Source organism: Apostichopus japonicus, chromosome 21, assembly GCF_037975245.1.
Source record: "Apostichopus japonicus isolate 1M-3 chromosome 21, ASM3797524v1, whole genome shotgun sequence".
Classification (NCBI taxonomy): Eukaryota; Metazoa; Echinodermata; class Holothuroidea; order Aspidochirotida; family Stichopodidae; genus Apostichopus; species Apostichopus japonicus.
The window spans coordinates 5103189-5125492 of NC_092581.1; the positions used below are offsets into that span (position 1 = coordinate 5103189).

The 22304-nt window shown below is 35.6% G+C and overlaps 1 protein-coding gene across 1 annotated transcript; it reads left to right on the top strand.

The window, feature by feature from the left end:
• The first annotated feature begins 1743 nt into the window (after positions 1-1743).
• Positions 1744-12946, top strand: LOC139963076 (T-box transcription factor T homolog). The gene is made up of 7 exons (XM_071963580.1): positions 1744-2804; positions 4310-4574; positions 5913-6053; positions 6277-6338; positions 8257-8309; positions 9098-9271; positions 12013-12946. The coding sequence occupies exons 1-7, from the start codon at positions 2500-2502 to the stop codon at positions 12510-12512; spliced, it is 1500 nt and encodes a 499-aa protein (XP_071819681.1). The 5' UTR covers positions 1744-2499; the 3' UTR covers positions 12513-12946.
• The last annotated feature ends 9358 nt before the right edge of the window (positions 12947-22304 follow it).

A 22304-nucleotide genomic window follows, 5' to 3' on the forward strand; every position in this document is an offset into this window, starting at 1 on the left:
ACTCTTTAGTTAGGTCAACACGTAAATATGCGGTAACAACTAGATCTACTTTTAATTAAGTTTTGTGCTTGCGGATGGAAAGCTTTCGGGTGTAACCCCCCCCCCCCCATACATACACACTTTCACATCATGCCTGACCGTACCTCCGCAACAAAAATGATGTCACTGAAAATCAGAATATACGATTCTTTATCCCATATTTCCCGACGTGGCTCTCTCGGGGCCTCCGCAAATTACTATTGGTATACACAGCCAGGCTGTCGCATCAACGCCCTCCCCTCCCCTCTCCCTTGACCTTCCGAAACATTCTCGTAACTGACTTTCCTCCCTGTCCCGTAATCGGTTTCGTAACAACACGGGAATATAATTCGTTATGGTATTAACTTCAGTGAAGTACTGCATACAGATTAAAAATAGAAAATCAAAATCAATCAAGTTGTTAGCAAACTGCTTATCCACTATAGAGAGCCTGCGTAATAGAGTATGTAAAAGTAAGTTGGCCTGACGTTTCGATCCTAGCAGGATCTTCTTCAGAGGCTAAAACAGATTAAAAATAGGTGACATAAATTCCCGCCCAATACTTTGATGGGGTTTTTCCTTTTTGCTCCCAATTATCCTTGACTAAGTAGTCAAATTAAAATGTCTGACATCTGATCGTCTATCCTTCTGTATAATTACATTTTCCTTTGTATGCTCTGATTAACAGTATAACCGTTAATTCCCGATCAATTCGTTCATTTAATCACAATTAGGATCATACTCTTCGTGGATCTGCGGTAAGTATACATTGGCCACAGCTTAGGCTACTGGTCGGCTGCTACGTGTGGTCACTAGGACTTTAAATAAGGGATTGCTTCAGTTGCCGTCAACAAACACTTGAAACAGTGTATACTGTCCAATAATGTCAGTATGAAGTTATCGACTGACAAAAACATCAACTGAGCCAAAAAATATGTGAACATTTAAGAAAAGCTCATGAGAGTAAGTTACCATTGAAACAAACAAAATGAAAATCTTAATGGCACTACCAAGGTTCTTAATTTCTTCCGGTCGATCAATAAAGAATTAGGCATTCCGCATCTTTATAGCATACGAACAAATTATGAATCCCAAAAAAGGGGGGGGGGCCGGTGACAAAATTGTCACTAGGGCAGTGGCCAACGTGGCTGTCGACGCCACTCTGTGCATGTAATAAAATATAATATCAGTGTCGTGATATATCTTCATGCATCAATGATAACACCAAACGATATATTTGAAAGTTCTAATACATGATATATATATATATATATATATATATACTGGGATCGTTCCATGTAAATTGATATATTTCACTTGAGACTTTGAACCGGAAATTAATAAAGAATTTATGGTCTCATTTACATAACAATAAGAATTTAATATACACCACCTGCATATGAAACTGCAGTATTGTCTCTTGTCTAGGCCTACATAAATATAACAAAAAACGTTAACTATGATTACGTTACAAAAGTTGTTCTTAAAGTTTCTTTTCGGTTTATGACGATACCTCAGGACAATCAAAAGTTTGTATCCTTTTACGGATAAAAAAAAAATACCGAAGCAGTGATTTGACGTTATGACGTATAAAAGGGGATCCAATTTAGGCTATTCATGCCAAAGCAAATATCAGATTGTGTTTAACGCTTCGGGTTTTTTTGGTTAAACCCCTGTATGAAAGTCGATCGGTATTTGACAAAGGGTATTTCCATATTCATGAGGTGTACAAAAGAGTCATAAAAAAACGACTAAATGGTCCGAAAAGCCTTTGAAGTTTGCCGATATCACAACCTGTTACAGGAAGACGAGCGACTGCATTTGTGTTATGGGACAGGCTTACGGGACAACAACGGTGTGTGGTTAACAGGATCGGGGTGGTAGTGAGAATGAGTAAATAAATTGAAGTGTTATGCGAAGGGGCTACCAGAAAAGAAGATTCCGTTTGGAGTGTGTTACTCACTTAGAGTAAAGTCCTTTGAGAGTGTGGGTTGAGTTGTTAACTCGAGATATAGTGTACCTCTTCAAAATAAATGAAGTGAAGCTATTGACTTCTTCATTTGGAATTTTTATCAACATTGGGAGAAGAAAAGTTCATTTCTTGATTTTTGGTTTTTCTAAGTTTGATTGGTTTCTGCAAGAACCGTGCAGAATATTACTTTTCCAGACCAATCAGTTGATATTTATAAATTGTTGAGGATTTTTAAGAAATACATTTTTGAGGGGAATTTTTAATTACCTCTTTGTGGAAATAACTGTTTTGGAGCAACTTTTTTTTTATGGATATTTTCACACAGGAATGATTAATATTATGAACATCGGAAGAAAATTGATCATTTAAATGAATATTTTACCAAAAATATAATCAAAACGACCATAATTATAAAAAAGCGTTGTTAAAAAAGTTTTCGTGATTGAAAATAACATTTTTTGTGGTGATTTTTTTACTTTGCTTTACCTCTTACTTTTGCATTGAAAACTATGCCCGAAAATATTGAACCAAATTTCACAAGAGCATCTCATCTTTGTCAGAAAGCTATGACGGACACAAAAGGTTCTATGCGTAACCAAGGATTGCATTCGTCTGCCAGTCCCGGGGGAGGGGGTGGGGGAGCACGCGGTATGGCACAGCTGGTAGAAAGTCTTCAAGCAAATTCTGTGGCGACGAGTAACGCAAAAGGTGAACATTCTCTTGCGAAAGGGATCAAAGTAAAACTGGAGGATTCTGACCTTTGGAAAAGGTTTCATAAATGTACCAATGAAATGATAGTCACCAAAACAGGAAGGTAGGCCCATCTTATAATTGCAATTTTGTATACTTTTCTTCTGTTTATAAGAAAAAACAGCATTTATACCTTCCGCCATCTTTCTTTTTTTCCATTTTTTTGGTGCTTTTGTTTTAAAAACTGTGTATCAATTCGGTAATTAGTTGTTTGCGTTGGATTTTGTAAAAATTTCGATTCTATTTGGTGGAAGTTTATAGAACATAAATACAGCTCAAGATCATTTCAAACTTACATTTAAACTATCTTAATATAGAGAGGTGACATGTTGACGAATTGTATATACAAGCAAATTAAAGCACAAATAAACTTACACCAGAGCTGCAGAGTTCGTTTGATAAAACAAAGGGACCGGAAGTACTCCTTTTGTTTTAAATTATTTCGTGTTCACTGGTGATATACCGTGATATTATTGATGATAATGTTGATGGTGTTACAGGCCACTACTGCTATTAGACGCCTCATTTTGGGGCACATGGTCAACTTTTTCACCATTCTTATAATTTAAGAAAAATACATCATCTAATTGTGAAATAGATTCGGTAAATTATAATCTTCAACTTTGTTTTTATTGTGATTAATTATACAATTTTAATATTGGTTATATTATTTATTTTGAAAACTATGTATATGGTACATATCATAACCATATAAGTTATGTGTTACAATTATGTTAAATTATTTCTTAGATTAACTGTATCAACTAATGATTCTGTCTAATATTCGATTTATAGAGTTTGTTTTTACATACTCATCTTGTGGCTTCATAAATATTAGTTGTCACAGAGGCACCAAAATTGATACCTTGCATTGTTATCTGTATTACTTTTATTATTATTATTACAAAAATTCTTCGGAAGAATGACATTGAGCAAAAATTATAGTACTTGTATTTACTGTTTCCAACTTTATTCCGAAAATATTAATTTTGTTATGGAATTTAATTTCATCGGAATACACGGTTGGCATTACCAAAGCTTCCCGCCAAGTTGTGAACGGGGTGCATGGGCTGAGGAGAGGCAAAAAGTTGGATAACTTTCGCGAAATTCTTATATAGAATTAATCAAATAGGCCTATTTAGGCCTACATTTGTTGCGTGACCAGGGAAAGGGAGGGACAGGGAGGGAGTTTCACCGGGCAGGCGCGTAGCCAAGGGGGGGGGCGGCGAAGGGGCGACCACCCCGCCCCTTGAGCATATTTTTTTATATGATATCGCTAGTAATTTCAAAATAGAAAATGCTTAGATGCAACTTACAAGGCCTGCATGGGATCTGGGAAGCATTTTTGGCCAAAATTTTCTTGTACGCTTCGCGCCAACGTCACCCGGTAAATTCGTCACCTAGACCACCCCCATTTCACCTCCCCTCGATATTTTCAAGTTACCACACGGACAAACTGTCCTCCGAAACGTATTGAATTATATGTATTATATGTGTTGACTACTATTTTGACCACTTTTACCGAAGTTTCTCTAAAAAAAAACTGACAAAAGTTCGTTCGTTTTGCAGACGAATGTTTCCTGTGATGTCAACTTCCCTCTCGGGGCTTGATCCCGATGCCATGTACTCGATTCTTCTCGATTTCTCGGCCACCGACGATCACCGATGGAAATATGTGAACGGAGAGTGGGTACCTGGCGGTAAACCTGAAAATGCACCGCCGTCTTCCGCTTATGTTCACCCGGACTCTCCAAACTTTGGTGCACATTGGATGAAGCAACCAGTGAGCTTCAGCAAAGTCAAGCTATCAAACAAGCTCAATGGATCAGGACAGGTAAGATAGCTTATCTGAACTGATACCCTTTCAGAAAGTGACCCCGACCCACTCCCACTCCCACTCCCACCCCCACCCCACCCCACCGGAAACCATCTACCACTTATACTCTGCAATTACCCCTTTTCTCTCCACTTTGTTTCCCCAAACGAGAAAAGAGAAAGGAAAGTTAGGATATTTATTACAATAAACCATCTAATTTGTGCATATGAGATTGCTTCGTGCACTCGTTAAATAATTAAAAAGTAAAACGTTTTGTTATTAACGAGAAAACTCTTCATGAATTTACCCTTGCCAAAAAAAAATCAAATTTCATAAAAATCGATAAATACTCTGTAAAAAGTTCAATGAAATATAAAACAAGAATCGGTTTTAGTATAAAACGCCAGAAACAATTTGCTGGCACGTTTGTGATATGTTTCGGAGCACATTTTCTTTTCTTTTCTTTCTTCTTTCTTTTTTTTAAAGAAAAGTTTTGCTTTTGGTCAGCAATTTCCAGCAATTTCACCGATTTTAATCAAGTATTGCTTAAAATAAGATTTTAATTGGTCAAATTAAGGCATGGATCTCAATAGTTTTACCAAGTAGATGCCCAATATTAAATCTTCAAATTAAATTAATATTCAACAAAATCAACATTCAGAAACTTCCTTAAAATAAATAATAATCGAATACGAAAATTAAAAAGAGACTGAAATTGTCAAATATTTTCCTTTTTTTCATCATTAGAAATAAAATTTGACTTATTAAGCTAACGAAATCCATTATATATCTTAGTGTCGCGTGGGATTAAAGATATTACCAAAAATACCAAATTCATCGAAAACAAAAACATTTTGAAGAGATATCTTTAAATTAATGTGTAATATGATCCTCTCCTATTAGTATAGCTTTATCATTATTTTATTATATTTTAATATTTCTTTTAACTGTTGCATTACAATAATTCAAATTCCTTTAAATTATTTAATATTTTCAGTGTTTAACTTTGATACTGAATTGATATTTAAAATAGATCTAATTTATTGCAAAACTAACAAGGACAATGTATAAATGCGAAATAAAACAAACATAAAGTAAAAAATAGCATATTGATAGTTATTAAATTGTATGGGTACCATTTAAAAGAAGAAGTTGGAAAGATGAAAAATTCTTGCCATCTTAAAATCCTATACTTGGGATATGATCTGCATATAACATAAACTTTGACTTAATAATTTTCTATTTTGTCTTTTATTTTTGGGGCATCATTTATAGTATAAGTGAAATAGAGGCTCTATAATAAAATGTATTTTAACATAATGAAATAAAAAAAAAATAAACATATTTCATTTTCAGGTCATGCTAAATTCCTTACACAAGTATGAGCCAAGGGTTCATATCATTCGCGTTGGCGGTCGAGAGAAGCAAAAATTAGTTGGAACGTTTTCATTCCAAGAAACGCGATTCATCGCTGTTACTGCATACCAAAACGAAGATGTAAGTATATATATTACGTCATCTTATGAATATGCAGTATAATACGACTAACGATAAATTTCATAAATTTAACTGTAACATGACGGTACAGCCTACAAAACATATATATGCATGTCACGTTTAAATATAATTTTATCCGAATGATTGTCTTAGAATAAACACATATATGTCAATGTGAGCGAGAAAGGTGTTAAATATTCTTCTTCTTTTTTCCATCCAACAGATAACTCAACTGAAAATCAAATACAATCCTTTCGCAAAAGCATTTTTGGATGTTAAAGAAAAGTGAGTATATGTTATATGCACAATTGTATCTATACTGATTAAAAGAGTAAGCATAATGTATTAGCGCTAAGACTCTTAATACCGAAATGCGAAAATTCACTCTTTCAGAGTGTCTAAAAGTGATCACCATTTTTCGAGGAGTGACTTTCAATCTTCTCCTGTAGAGTTGTTTCAAACAAGTTTAACTCTAATAGAGTGACAACACTCACAATCGTTTTTAGAGTGGAATGGATACGAGACCACTCTTTGGTAAGAGTGACTAGTGATAATATTGAACTCTCTCAAAGCGTGAGTTCTCACCGTCTGGAATTAGGAGTATAGGGTCTACCTTACATAATAAAAACGTTTATATACCATAAATATACAAACTTCGAGCACTTTATTTCCGCTTACATTTCGACTTGTACGCGTTTATTCAAGTAATTTTCCATGATTAAAGTCTCTTCCCTCCCCCTACCCCCAATAGTGTAAGCTATAGGTACCTGACGTCATCTATGACAAAAAGTAAAATATACACTTAGACTAAATTTGTTATGCAAATCTTTATATTGATCTTTCCCATAATGAGAAATCTGATTTTTCTCTAAGCGGATGTGACGTATTTATTATGACACGTGACTAAACCACAAGGCAATAACAATACGTGTTATTCACCTCCTTTTTGCGTTTTTACGGAAACAAGTTAACACAAACCACAGTCAGTTGCGCAATGACGCAAATGGCGTTTGAAGTATAAAGGTATCCAGTGTTGGCCCTGCTCTTTCACGTGTATATGTGCTATTGATTTGCCATTGTATGTACCACAGAACAGCAGAGTCAACTCTGAGTAAAAATTAGATTTGCCGTTTCAACACGACAGACATGTATAGGGCCCTTTGAGTGTAACGACCTCTTATACCTTATAGCCAAAGGCATCTAAGTAAACAATTTGTTCGCACAATTGATACCACAGAATTATTCATATTTTATGTGACCCACTTCTTTTTCACGTGAAAATTGTATTGTGTTGGGGTTTTTATTCATCGTATCCTTTATATGTAAGTCGTTTGCCGAAATAGTGTTTGATGTGGCTGCAACTGTTTTGTACATAGACTGACTTTAAACTTATCAAGTTTAACCAACTGTAAGAAAAAGAAAAAAAGAAACTTTAACCATACATTTCTTTCCTAGGAAAACACCAACAAAAGATACGGTTTTATAGTTATACCTTTAACTAACTTTACACGAATCAATGGAAAGAAATGCAATAAATTCAAAAGTAATATAGTTTTATGATCCATGAAACGTGATCGCTATGGTTACAGATATAAGTAAATAGAAAACAGTCGTAGCGACTGAAGTTGAAATGGGTTTCTGTACTTTTTGTTACACATCAGACGACAAAAAAACATTCTTTTTTAAAAGATGTTATCAGGATTTTTTTTAATGAAGTAGATAGTATATAATTGTACCTAAAACGCATGGCAAAATTAATACAAAAGTCCATACAAATAGCATATTCTAACTATCAAAGGTTGGCGCATTAAGTAGGCCAGTAGCGTGCATCACGCAATAGTTAAAATAGAAAACTAATTTGTGCCGAATATTTATAGTCAATTCTGGTTTGAAATGTAAAAAGGAGGCATAGACCTATCTAAAAAAGCATAATCTTTTATGGTAGGCCGCCAAACTTGTACCAGGAGCGATACAATCACCAAACAAGCAAGTAAGCAGAAACGAACAAGCAAGCAGGAACAAACAAGCAAGCAGAAACGAAAAAAAATTGAAATGCAAACCCACAAATGCCGGTCTGTAGTTAAAACGAAAGATAGTATTTGAAATGAGTATTTTAAGATATTATAATTAAAAAAAAATCAGTACAAGGTTTTTAAACTATTTATCTTTCTTAACAAAGGCATTGCTTTTCTGTTTATTTCAGAGGTGACGGATTCGATATCTTTGATGATCCACAACAGAGCAGATATCCACAACGTAAGTAGAAATGCAGTTTTCTTAATTTTTTTGCGTGTCTTTGTTTTATCTACAACATTAATGTTAAACGTTAGCAAATGAAGATACCCAAAAAAATAAACACACAAAAAAAGTTGTAAGATTTATGCCTTACGTACAACTTAATGGTCTTGATGAAGAAGTATGTACTTCTCTGTAGACAGATAAATTGGTAATGTAATCAACAGGTGAACGTTTTTACAGCTATATATATATATATATATATATATATATATATATATATGTATCTATATTTATATATAAATTGTACATACTTAACTGGTATTCCTAGAGACATTGGTTTCATTCCCGTTCAGAAATTCAAAGCACTTATACTTTCAAGAACAAGCATTTCCCCTCAACTAAAAAAAAATTAAGGCATTTTATTTATAAACCAACCCCCTACCTCATGTTTTACTACACGCCCTGTAGGGTTACTCATCTGCCTCATTGCATGCGCATTATAATTTTATCGTACTATAGCTTAACCATTGGGGATGACTTAACCAAAGAATTAAGTTAAACACTATATAAACAGATATACCGTTAATATTCACTCTCCCTGTATACGTGAACAATTCAAACTGATTTCCCTTTTTCATCAAGAAATTATTCCAGTTCTGCAAATCACTATATGGTTGTAAAATCAGAAAGAATTTACCCCTCTCCGTCATCTCTCCCCCCCCTCCCAAACTTCTTAAATTTTTGTACAATCTAATCATTAACGTATCTTTTTTTATCGTGTTTTGTATTCTTTTTTTTTTCTACAGTGGGAGGCTGGTTTCTCCCCGGTGCTAGTGCGATGTGTGGACCCTCTCCCCATCAGTTTGCCCAGTCATTTGGTCTTCAGTCACACACGGGTTGCGATCGGCTCTCTGGTTTAAGTCGTCACCGGTCAGCACCGTACCCGTCACCGTCTTCATATCACCAGAAATATTCAAATGGTATGTAAATTGATTAATTATATAACTTTTAATAGAGGGGAGACACGGGGAGGGGGTATAAGGGGAAAGGGTCCGGGCACTTATTTTGTGAAGACAAACATTTTTCTTAATTAGTAGGTACCATTTTCTTTTACTTAAAAAGTGCCGACTTGCTGAGAAATTAAAGAAAAGTTATAACTGTAGAAGAAAAGTTAGGGAAAAAATTCCCATTTTGTTGAAAAATATTCAAATAGATGAAATTTGTTATACGGTATGCAAGCGGAGCCATTTTGTCTTGCCCTCTCAAATGAAAATCACATGTTACAGTTCTCTCCCACCCACCCGCACCCCCCCCCCCTCGTTGGTTGAACGCTCCTCCGCCACCCTTGCTTCTTAACCGTTCTTTTTAACCATGCCTCAATGAGAAAATGCAGTTTCAAAGCGCGTTAAAAATAGACAAATCGCTGAAAATGTTAGCGTTCTTTTGCTGACATAGTGAATGTATTCCGCACTAAAGTATTAAACTTTTGCCACAGAGAAGTAACAATTATTAAATATTTTTTTCTTTAGGTTTTTAATTTTTTTTTAGGTTTACGAATATTTAGAATGCTAAGTTAAACCGTTTTCTCTGTTAAGTGACACAGTAACAAGGTTTGCTTACGCGATGTTGAACACACATCACAGGTTAAGACATGTTACATCGAAGAAGTAAAAGTTCACCTTTTGGAATTACTGGGCTGCAAGGAACACACCCCCCCCCCCTCCCCCTGTAACAACTTCCTGTTTATGCAAATCAGGACACTCGTATATATTATATGAGTCAGCCAAAATAAACAACTTGTACAAAGTGTTTTCATCCATTTTATTTACGGACTGAGTATCCACACGACTAATTAAATCTCAACGAAACCTGCTGGGTTACTGGGTGACGTTGACTTCCCCCCCTTTTCTCGAACTTTATGACCATTTTGATCCCACGCCTCTTAACTCCAAATGGTCTGTTTTGGTCTGTCGCGATAGATAACCTATGTGTAAGGCAGTATAGCGGGTTCCGAGGTTTGTTTAGTAGTGTTTGTTTAAGCAATAAAATGCTTTTCTATTTCATGTACCATTAAGCCTTCTTTGACGTGACTCTATTGTCCTTTTTCCCTTTGATCTTTCGCCGACAATAAGGTGTCTATTCTTAAAACGAGAAGAATTAAGATTAAATTGGGCGAATTGATACCTTATTTGTTAATTTTATTGGTAACAAAACACACCAGACCACCGAGGGAGGGTCAACCTTCTTTTCAGAGTGGAAATTCTGCCCCTATTTTATATCGAAAATCCTTTTCCGGAGGTTTTTTTATTTTGTAAATTTTACTTTAATTTCATCTCACGAAAACGGAATCAAATCATTCCATTAGTCGTAAAATTGAATCTATATAAAATGTTTGAGGAACCACAAAACTTGGAACGGGTTTATGGAAGATAAACTTTAATTTTTGTTATTTAAGATAAGAATTTAACCTCAAAGAAAAGTCACTCAATTTACAACTTTGTTTGTTAAATATTGTATCACAAATTTTCAAATAGAATCATGATATTGTAGTCATTTTACGCTAAATTAAAATAAAATGAAAAATGCAACTAATTAATTAATAATATGAATTCTGACCTTGATAGGAATTATTCAGAGCAGGATTTGTGATTATGTTTATAAAAAATTTCCTGGGCGTTGTAAACAAAAATGTCTTATTTTTATACTTCACTTCACGTTTTGTTCTTATTTTTTACAAATGTGTTATTGCTGTTTTTTTTTCTTATTTTTTATGTTGCGTCAAATTATACCATAATTGTGTGAATTATGAAGATATAAATTGATAGTTAATAACCTAATAAACATAAATGTATGTGGGTGTATGTGTGTGTGTGTGTGTTTGCTCAAGGAGGTTTATGTTATAAATCGTGTGTCGAAGGAAGCACACAATACTTATATATTTATACATTTTTTTATGAATATCTTAACTCTACACCCTACATTCGTCTTCCCGCTCCTGATATTTGCGGATATTTGTAATTTCAACAAATCAAAGCAACTGGATTTGTTGGAATTTCCACGTATCCTCAGTTCTTACTGTAATCCTAATAGCACATGCTACCGATTTACAGCACGATCCAGTTTTTACTGTGGTACAAAACTTTAAGATTTACAGTAGTAACTGTGTTCTCTATGTGTATCGGGTGAATTTAAAGACAAAAGGTTTCGGAAACGGTATTGTAGTTATATTAATGAATTAGTGTTAGTGAAGGTTGTCTCAGAATCCGCAGGTTGTGATCAAAATGCTTTAAATAGCGTTAGTTTATATAATTTATGATTACTGCACAGTGACGGCGAAAGACTGGATTGAATCTGGGTGTGGGGAGGGGATGTGGTGGGTTACTTATTCGAAGGGACAGTGGGACTTATGGATTTGATCTGAAGGCACTATAACAAAATTTACCTCAAATCTTGCCGAAACAAACTTGCAGTATCAGAAGTTGTATTGCCATTACATATTTGAAAGTTAACTTGTTAACCTTACAGATAAAACTTTAATTTCACGTATTTGACCCAATATTGAGATGTCGCATAAAACCTCGTTATAATATGACGCCGCCAAAAAGTGCAAATGTATATAATTACATATATTTTGTATATGTGAATATTTGTACATATATATCGATATTTCATATATAGTTAATAAATTACACTTTTGCTATATATTATTATTAACCATCAGGTTACCACTCGGGCTACTCCACAGACAGTACACCTGCAGGACTTTCTTTACTACCCCACGAGAACTGGCCCAGCTTAACCTCGTCAGCACCCCCGATGTCCTCTTCATGTTCCCAGTATTCTCCAGTTTGGCCTCCGATCAGTAATTCCTCATATCCTTCGGTATCTTCTACCAATCCATTCTCAAGTTTCATTTGCCCCCAATATCCAAGTTCCTCATCATCGCATAGTACCTCTTCGATGAATCAAGGGGCGGGTGTCTCACACAGTCCACCGTCAGCGCCCGTCGATTCATCTAGCCATCATCTACCAGTATCTGAATCCCATCATGGCGTCTCCACCACCGCCTCGAGCTGTTCGGCGTTCCAAGAAACCTACCCAACCGACACTCAAGTCGGCACGTTATATGATTCTTGCGGATATAGTTCATTAGGGATGTCATCACAACAGGCCCCGACTAATAAACCAAGTTGGTTACCTATATCTTCGCCATCGGTGTAAAACGACTGTTTCTCAAAGACCACAGCGAAGCGATCTCATTATGTAAAATATATTTTCCTTCGGCGGGATTCGGTGGAGAAATGAATACAATTTTTATCTGCTGGATTATAATAAGCTGTGTGTTCAAGAAGAAGAAAAAAGGTGCCAAACACATGACTAATGAAAGAAATTTGCAAACAAAGACAATAATACCCAAATAAAATATATGGAAAAAATCAGCATAAATATTTACCTAGACTTACTTCCCTCTGGAAAAGCGATTCACTTTCTTGTTTATATATGTAACAACAGTGGACGAACCGTGACCATTGGTCGTTTGACCGATTGGAGTGAGATTATATCACCAGAATGGAGATAAGTATAGTATTACGTTGCCAAACTTTTCTTGATTAATATCTGTATGTTATTTAACAAATTGGGGATGTCGGTGAAGGGACGGGATGGGGCGGGACGGGACGGGGCGGGACGGGGCGGGACAGGACGGGAGGTTGTAAAAGGAGTAGAATGGAATGTAAAATGCCATAAAATGGATCCTAGAAAGTCTATTATAAGTACCGATTGTAGCATGTTTTGACAATACAATGAGTTGCTTTCAAACTATAATTGAACACCACGTGACAGCGAACCTTAGTCATTGTAAGAATAACACAATTGTGTTACTTTATTCAGTTCTAGTTTGACTCTCTTGCTACTAAAATGTTCTTTTACAACTCAAGCTTCTTTTCTTACTTTTTTTTTACTCTACAATTAACCTTTGTTGTCGCTCCCATCAAGGAGAGGATAAGAATAAAACATAGGATCACATTTAATTAATAAATGTTATTGAATCAGGTCCAGTTGCTTGCTCGACTATAAGCTTGAGTAGGTGAGTTGAGTGGGCACTGGGGGTAGAGGGGGGGGGGGGTTCAATTAAAACAGTGAAATCATCTATAAGCCTTGTGTGTTCTTGACGTGGAGAGACACATATCAAATTCAATGGTGATGGCGGGAATCGGAGAGGGGTGGAGAGGGGGATGGAGGGGGAGAGGTCAAAGCCGTAGCCTAATAAAGATGATAAGCTTTGCGTAGAAGAAATTACGCTTTATCACTATTTTTGCCAAATGTTACTTGTAAGATATTTATATCATGGCTGTACGAGTCACTTTTTTCTTTGTAATATAGTCGTGCTACTTTTCATGCATTTGTAAATTAAAATTGGCACTATAAATTTCCTCTTTTTTTTTGGCTTTTCATCTTTTACTCAGTTTAGTTCTCATTTTTAATTATTTTTGTTTCGAAAACAAAACATGAAAATGGAACAAAAATATCAATAGAAAGGACCTAATCGATATTTTTTTTTTGCTTTTTTATTTTCTTTTATATTTTTATTGTTAAGATTTTTACTGTATAAATATTTTATATGCAGGGGATAATCTGTTGAGCTACGTTGTCTTTCATGATCCATTTAGTACAGGACATAAGCCTTAAAACGGTGATTGGTTATCTCGCTCGTGACGTCAGACTTCCAAAGCGTGTATACATGTTACTTTAAACAGTATAAGTTATGTTCTATCGTTATAGTTTATTCCTTTCCTAACTCTACAGTTGCACAGAAGGGGTTCTCAAAATTAATATCTTCCCGGAGCCGGGGAAATGTTGACGAGTATAGGAAATTATGGGATAAAAATAACATATTCTCATTTTGATCATGTCGTAAGAACAAAATGAACAGTGCAGAAAACAAGGGGATGCGGTGACACGCTTGTCCGGGCCTAACGTGTCTCTCGCCGCCCTCTGATTATCATCAAAGGTATGAAAAATTGATATTTATGATTTTTTGTACATTCTTTAAGGTTTTACAAGAAGGGGCTGTTCTGATATTTTTTCCAGGAATTTTTTATACCTTTTTATTTTTACAAAATATTTTTAGATTTAAAAATGTAACCACAACATGTTTTTTCTCACCTCCCCCTCCTTTTTTTTATATTATGCGAATGCATATTTTGTACATTGTCACCAGATTTCCACATTTCCTTAGGTATGAATAGAAAGTATATTATTTTCAATCATGTGAAATATAGAAGAAATTACAAAAATGTAAATAATTTTCAGAATTTCTCAGTTTTTGCATGTTTTTTTTTTATATCGCGAAGTTTTATAACAGACCATCTTTAATTATCAATAACATAATTTTAGTGTATATATCACCTTGCAGTACAATGTATGTAATGCATCGGGCTTTTTAACTTGAAATACACGCACCCCTGGGGTGTGCGAATCAAGACTGGGGTTTAACGAAGTTATAACCATAAATACAAAAAATCTTGAAGATGAGGTTCACCCACAGTTGATAAAAAAAAGGGGGGGGGTGGGAAAACGATCTATCATTTAATATTATATTTAATATTCTAATAACGAAACAAAATGGATTAAAAGAAGAAAACGGTGAAAAGCATATTATAAAGAAATGATAAAATTATAATCTACTTTATCCTTAATGATCTGAAATTATAGGAACTAGGTCAATAAGCCAGGTTTAATGCTAAAGATCTACTCGGTCTAACCAATAACAGAGGTTGCCAAGTTCAAAATTGTTAAGTTCTAAAAAAAAAATTAAATAACGTCTGTTAAAAGTACTAATAATATGTATATTGTCAAGTATTGAATCATTTTGATAACAAAATCAATAAATGGATAAAATGTATAGGAATGGGAGTTAGTTGAATAGTGACTGTAAAGTTTGTTGATATAAACAAAATCGTTTGAATAAAACATTTGAATGATCAACGCTGCATTTTTTAGTTTCTTTTAAGGGGGTCGGGTTGGAGGAGAGGGTGGATGGGTGGGTAATGACATTTTAAATTGAAGTCACCAGTAGTAATTAACTCGGCGAGATGTCAACATAATATCTTCTGACACCATGCATATTGAATGCAACCGATAATGTATATTTGTAATATAAAAGCATAAAGCTATCACAACTTGATGAAAATAATCGTGCCCTTTCACTTATTCATTTAAAATTATTCTGTAATTGCCTATGTTTATTTTGTATACTCCAGCAGTAACAACCAGTTTCTCGACAGATCGTATTTTACATTCAAACTAGCATACACCGCTTTAATTCTGAATTCTGAAAATTAAATTAGAGCCTTCACACTCGGCTAATTAACAGATAATTAACAGCTTGCTGATGTTATATTAAAGTCGTCAAACTAAACATTCAAATAGAGAAACGATGTGCTTTCAAAATAAAAAACACATAATCTTCGTAAACACACAGGGTATAAACTCAATGCATATATCTAAAGAGATACATTGTAACAAAATGATTATGAATAGTGTGAAATGGTATACGTCAAATTTGCATCGATTCATATATATACATAGAGGCAAGCCTATGGGTCTATCAATTGAAACTGGATATTGTTTCCCTGAAAGGTTGAAAATTTCGGCTTTCCGATAAACCAATCAAGCTTGTGTGTTATTGGTCACATCTATAAGTATCATTATACGGGAGTCAATTGAAAGCAAACATTTCTGATAACGATCTGGGAAGATGGCTGGTCACGGTCTATTTGATGGCCGGATTATCAAAGACAATAGCAAGTAACAAAGGTTAACAATAGGCTATTATTATCGATCCCCGTCTTCCTGGCTTACAAGAAGAAGAAGAATAAGTAAAAACTTTCTTATTTTTCTTTAGGGAAGAAGAAACTTCAGCTCAGGTTTGGTTTACTCCACCTGAGTACACACGCCAACCGGGAGCCGAATACATCGCTTAGACTTGGACAATCGCTACCGCCTTGACAGCTCAAACATCAGCGGTAATTAATGTTTGTCCAAGTTTAGTGTTGCCCTATTTGTTCAGTAATTAGGAAAGTGGGACATAGTTATTCAGTCAAGAGTCTTTGACAGAAGGGGATTTTGGAATAGATATATAACCCCTGGGGAGGATAAAGACTTTTGACTCTTTCATAGAAGAAGAAAGAGAGGTGTTATAATGAATGAATTTGCTTGTGTTAAGATCAATATGTTCAAGCTATTCAAAGAATCACTGTGCCATTCATCTGATTGCCACCAGTGGTCCGGGAGAGAAACAGGATATGACGTCACATTGTGACATCAGACGGCCACGAGGACTGGCCATTCCTACTTGTTAGAGGTTAGATATATACCTCCTTTCCACGACATGTATTGACATGTATTGACATTATGCAATGCATGGTTTGACCGGGCACACATTCGTTAATACTATCATGTAATTAGGCAGGAAGGTTTTCGTACTATGCACATTTGTGCGTGTATAGCTGTACAGCATGTCATGAAATTCCGAGCTTTAACTAGTGGTCTTTATGAACGGTGTGAATATGCAATGTTTTTGACCAGACACATACACATGAATGGCATGATATAACCAACAGGACATGTTTGACACTATTAACATTTGCGCGTGTAATTCTACAGCATACGATAACTACACTGTCACATTTATTAAGCTAGTCACGACGACTACTTTAGTGCCATTTGAAAATCGACTTAAATAATAGGTATAGATGAAATCCAGTCCCCTTTCCACCGCCCCTGACGACCTACATTGTTTACAGGTCGAGTCCACCGTCTGACAATCAACCTCTCAAGTTACCTAAGGAGCTACTGGCCAAAGAATACCCGAGCCAGAGGCAACACACCTGAGTGGAATTATAACATTCACCTTGCTGGGTTAAGTCTTCCATTGAGCCTTAATAAAGCCGTTTACTTATCCGCTTTTTGCTAATTTCTTGCTTACCCTATAGCTTTCAACTGATTGCTCACTGTAACAAGATTTTCGTCTTAACTTGTTGTTTTCCAAATACTCGGTAGAAGTGTCGTGTGTTAAGGTTAAAGGTCATCAGTAAAACCCCGCCGAATATGCTAGAAAGCTTATTAATGGTCACAAATGTTGAAACATAAACATGCCCTTTTTTAACTTCAGAGTATTTGTTCCTCTCTTAGACATTTTATTTGTCTTATTGGACACTCCAAAATGTCTGCGGATAATTTGGAGAGCTATAGTAACTCCAACCAGGAGGTACTTTTCAGAACTGTTATCAATAATTAGCTATAAATGTGACGGCGATACTGATAACTAATAACAAACAACATTTTGCTTTGTTTTATTTTGCTTTTGAATAATGTTCTTTTCTTCATTTAAATATAACGATACCTGAAGCAATTTTTTCCCTTTATTACTTTTTTTTCCAAATAAAGATTCAGTCTCGAGTTAATTAGGTAGATACGTTAGTTAATTAACCGTGTAGGGAGCCTGGTCTGCGGCTCCGAGCCGAAGTAGAGTTGTTTGCATCAAACTTATCTTGGCGAAACATCAAACATCCCTAAATATATCAAGGACAAGAATTGTCTGGTTGGGAATCTATGTTGATGTTTTTGTGCCAAATGTTTTTCTAAAAGCTCGTTTTTTGTTTGTATTTATCTGTCAAATTGTCCTCGAATCGTGATAGAAGTGGTAATGTTTGCCCAGCATTCAAAATCCTTGAAAGAGTATGTTTTAAACATTTAACAACATTATTTGTTAAATTTACCAAGATGACGTCACCCATTGGAGTGTTGCCAGATAAATTCATCAAAATGAAAACTAGACATCTAAATCCATTACTTGACAACTAAACCAAGTATCGGGTGGCATACCCCTATTAGAGTCTATATCCATCCGCCCGATTGCTCTCCTTCAGGAAAAGTGCCCTGTTATCGTGCATGTTGAAGAGCATGAATGGAAGTACATTTGGTAAAAAAATTGAGTCAATTGAGGCAATTTTAGACCCCTTTAGGCTTCTCAGGAGCAGCGTACGAAAATTGTTTATTACTGAGTGAAGAGGTTTGTTTACAAGTGGCGAAAACTTCCGGCTCTGATAGCAACAAATCTGCGCTGTCATGGTACAGAAAACTGATAGTGCCATGAAAGGCCAATTCGTCAGCTATCCGGTGATGGGTAGCGTTTAGCTAGTCAAAACTTCTATCTAGACTTAGAGACCACATTACTTTTGTGATTTAGTGTGTAAGTCAATGTGGCTTTTAATGGGCGTATGCTACCACCGGGAAACAAATCGGGTGCAACCCTGTAAACAATATTCCACATATTCTTCCTGGCATCGAACAATCCGTTTTACAATAGCAGTTGATTTTTTACAGGGAAAATAGGATTAAGGTAGACCAGACCGTCAGACTAGGATAATTGTTTATAAGCGTTGCACGTCCAGATATTTAATTGAACAATAAAAGAACAATCCCCTTGAAGTTAGTGAGGTCACGTCTAAGTATGTTGACAAAATGACTAATTATAGGTTTCAATGGACAATAAAAGCCTAAGTCAGTTTGTGTAAACCAACCCACGATCAATACGTCACGACATAGGTGTTACAGAAAGTGAGGAGGAGGGGGGGGGGGGAGGAACATAATATTAAGGGGGTCGACGTGGGTGTGGAGGATAACAAAACTATTCTAAGATCGTCGCAAACTATATATTTTAATGTTTTTCTTAACAGAACTGTAACTATATAAGAAAAAAGAGTTTTTAAAAATGTAGCAATGAACCATTCAAATTGTCACATTTGTCAGTTATCAACCCTCCTCCCTTCCCCCTCACCCTGCCCCACCCCACACAGTGCTCTACCGACAGTACAAGTTTGACCTACTTTGCTACGATGGGGGGGGGGGGGGTGTAACTATTTGCTTACAAGCTGTTGAGATGCTTTGCTAGAACAGGGAGGGGCGTTAAATTTGCTGAGGGAAGGGAGATGTTTTGCTGTTGGTATGAGAATACCTGCATAGCTGTATTTGAGGAAAAACTTCGCTTAAACGGCGATAAAACATACTGTTACAGCCGGGAGAACCATGGCACAAGAGCGGACCGGGGGTGGGGAGGGGAGGGGAGGGGACGTTTTGGTATACAAATATGAAAAGACTGCTTTAGCTAAAGTATCCTTGAATACCCTGAAGCGAGATTTATGATTGAAAGAAAAACAACTTAGGGAACATTTCAGACAGTTGTTATCACTTGCAAGATGATAGAACCACGAAAACACCTTTATGAGTTTCTTTTTATTTTCCTTCTTGAAAAGCGTCTGTTTAAAAATTTCGAAATCTCGACCAGGGAATTTAATGCTCATTCAACGCTTTTACAACTGGAGACTAATTCTCTTTCGACGATGAAGCGGTCCAACACCTCGACACATTGGGTCCTATTCAACAGCCCAGTCAAGGACTAATATGTTTGTGTACAACGAACAAACGCGACTTGATGTTTGCAGTTTGGTGGTCTTCCTCGTTTTAGGCTTAGCTGTTTTTGAAGAAGAGTTTTGAAAACAGTTAAAGCAGTTTAACATGTAGAGTTAATTTTTTTAGTCTCTTTTACGAAAAAACATTTTTCAGTTTCAGAAAAGAGTGCTATTGTTTTGAATGATTTAAATGAACAGTTGCTGCCTTGACTTAATTTAGAACCACAAATAACACCACACAAACAGAGAAACTTATCAATTAACGTTAAAGAACGGAACCCTAACTTGATACACAAGTTGGAATAAATTTTGGGTATACCATTTGGACTTTTATATGACCTCCCCCACTCCCACCCCAGCCCCCACACCAAAAGAAAAGGAGTTACAGCTTGTCAAATCATGTTTCTTATATGAGAGAGAGAATAAAGCACTTATAGAAAACTACGTGTTAGTAAAGAAGGCCAATGCTACAATATATGAAGAGCCTAGCCTACTTATGTGCCTTAAAGCTTACATTGAGGAACATGTTAAGAGGGATGACAATATCCCGTCAAGGTCAAGGGCGGTCACCAAGGGTCAACGGAGGTTTACTTACTAGCTAGGGTAAGTGTATGTTTAGGAGGGGGTGAGGGTGAACCTAGGTTCAATCATCTTAGACTAAGCTGCTTCAACCAGCGGCATATATTGTCAATTAAGATAATATAATTACTATTTTATCCAAATGTATAACAAGTCCAAAGGTGTCCAAATTCAGGTCGGGTCCCTGGACCAATTATGTCTTCAGTTTTATTACGTATATATATTATGAAAATATAATATTCCTTATCCCATATTTCCTTGGTCACCCTAACTAACCCTGGGCCCCTGAGCTGTATTCCCCCTGCCCCCCACCCCATCTCACCAGACCTGGTCAGATCCATTCCAAAATAGTTTAGATTCACAGGTCAACCTTATCAGGAACACCTGTTCCACCCTTTGGCCTCCGAATGGAGTAAAATCCGTCTCCTTCCAGGAATAACGTAAGAAACTATTTTATTAAATGTCACTAAATATCTTATCCTTCCGTTCACAAATGTACCGAAATTGGATATTTAGTTACAGTCCGACGAAGGGTAGTACATACGATATGTTCATATGTAAATTAAATTCTTATTTCAGGTCAACCAAAGCAACGGGTTTTTGAAAATGTTTTACATCGCTTTAATGGTTAGCCCATTTTTAAAGCTATCTCTCCACTTGAAGAGACAAGGGAAGAGAATCCTGAATGGGATGTTCTAGCCCACCTGTGGAGACTAACAAAAGTTGAAGAAAAAAATCCTTGAAAAGGATGAATTTACTTAGCAATCAGATCAAATTAGGGGAGGGGGAAACACACAGCTCAGAGTAAATAAACCGTACATTGGCGAAGCACCTGGATTATATAACAGTCTCGATGAGCTGGTCAGTGGTGGTGGGAGAACTGATGAAATGAGAGCAAGAGGCAGGTAAAGATTAAGATAGAGAGGGATAGAAGAGGAAACTGGTATCATTTCTAAAGGCATGCAAGTGCCAATAGGTTCTTCCTCAATATCTCAGTGCAAATAGCTCAGTATATTGGTGGTACCTTCAACCGTAATTTTGTACTTCGTATCATATAAATGTAATGAGTGCAGAATAACACTTGATATTCACATGGAGTATTGTCAACAAATCGACATTCATTCACAGTATACATTACGCTATACTGTAACACTATGAAAAAGAACATTGGCAATAATAAGCAAGTTACACTTTCATATACAGAGTGCGCGCATCATCTTTCACTTTTTAAATATATATATATTTATATATATATATATATATATGTATGTATATATATATATATGTATATATATATGTATATATATATATATATATATATATATATATATATATATATATATATATATATATATATATATATATATATATATATATAATTTGCAATATTTGGGTGTTTTACCCACTTCAGCCCAGTTCTTGACTTAACTACAGTCAAAGTGTTGCCATTTCTTTTTCTATTTCGGGTTTTTGAAGAACACGCGCGGCTCGTTAAAAATCTTCACTTGAATTCGAAAGGTAAAAGTTAAGTTAATTAAAACGGTAATGTGCAAATAGTGAGTAAGCGCGTTCAAGTATTCATTCCCCCACAAGCAAATAACATAACTTAGAATGGATTTTGCAGAACTTGTTATACGAAGGGTAATGCCTGTTTCTTTTTTAGGGAAACTTTTTCTATGACGTAGTAGAGTAAACCAAATACTTTTCTTTAAACACAATAAAAGTTCGGTATCATGAAACGAATTCCGCTTTTTTTTGAGAGTTGAAGTTTATGACGTCATAGCATACAAGCCAATGAAGTCACGGTAAAAGTAGTTTAAATGTTTTTTGTTGTTGTTGTTACAATTGTGTTGTTAGCCCTGTGAATGTAGTATGCATCAGTAGGAGGCGTGTAGGTCTATAAATTGGACGCAAACTGATATAGGACGGCATAATTAAACAATCAAGTGTGAAGAAGGGG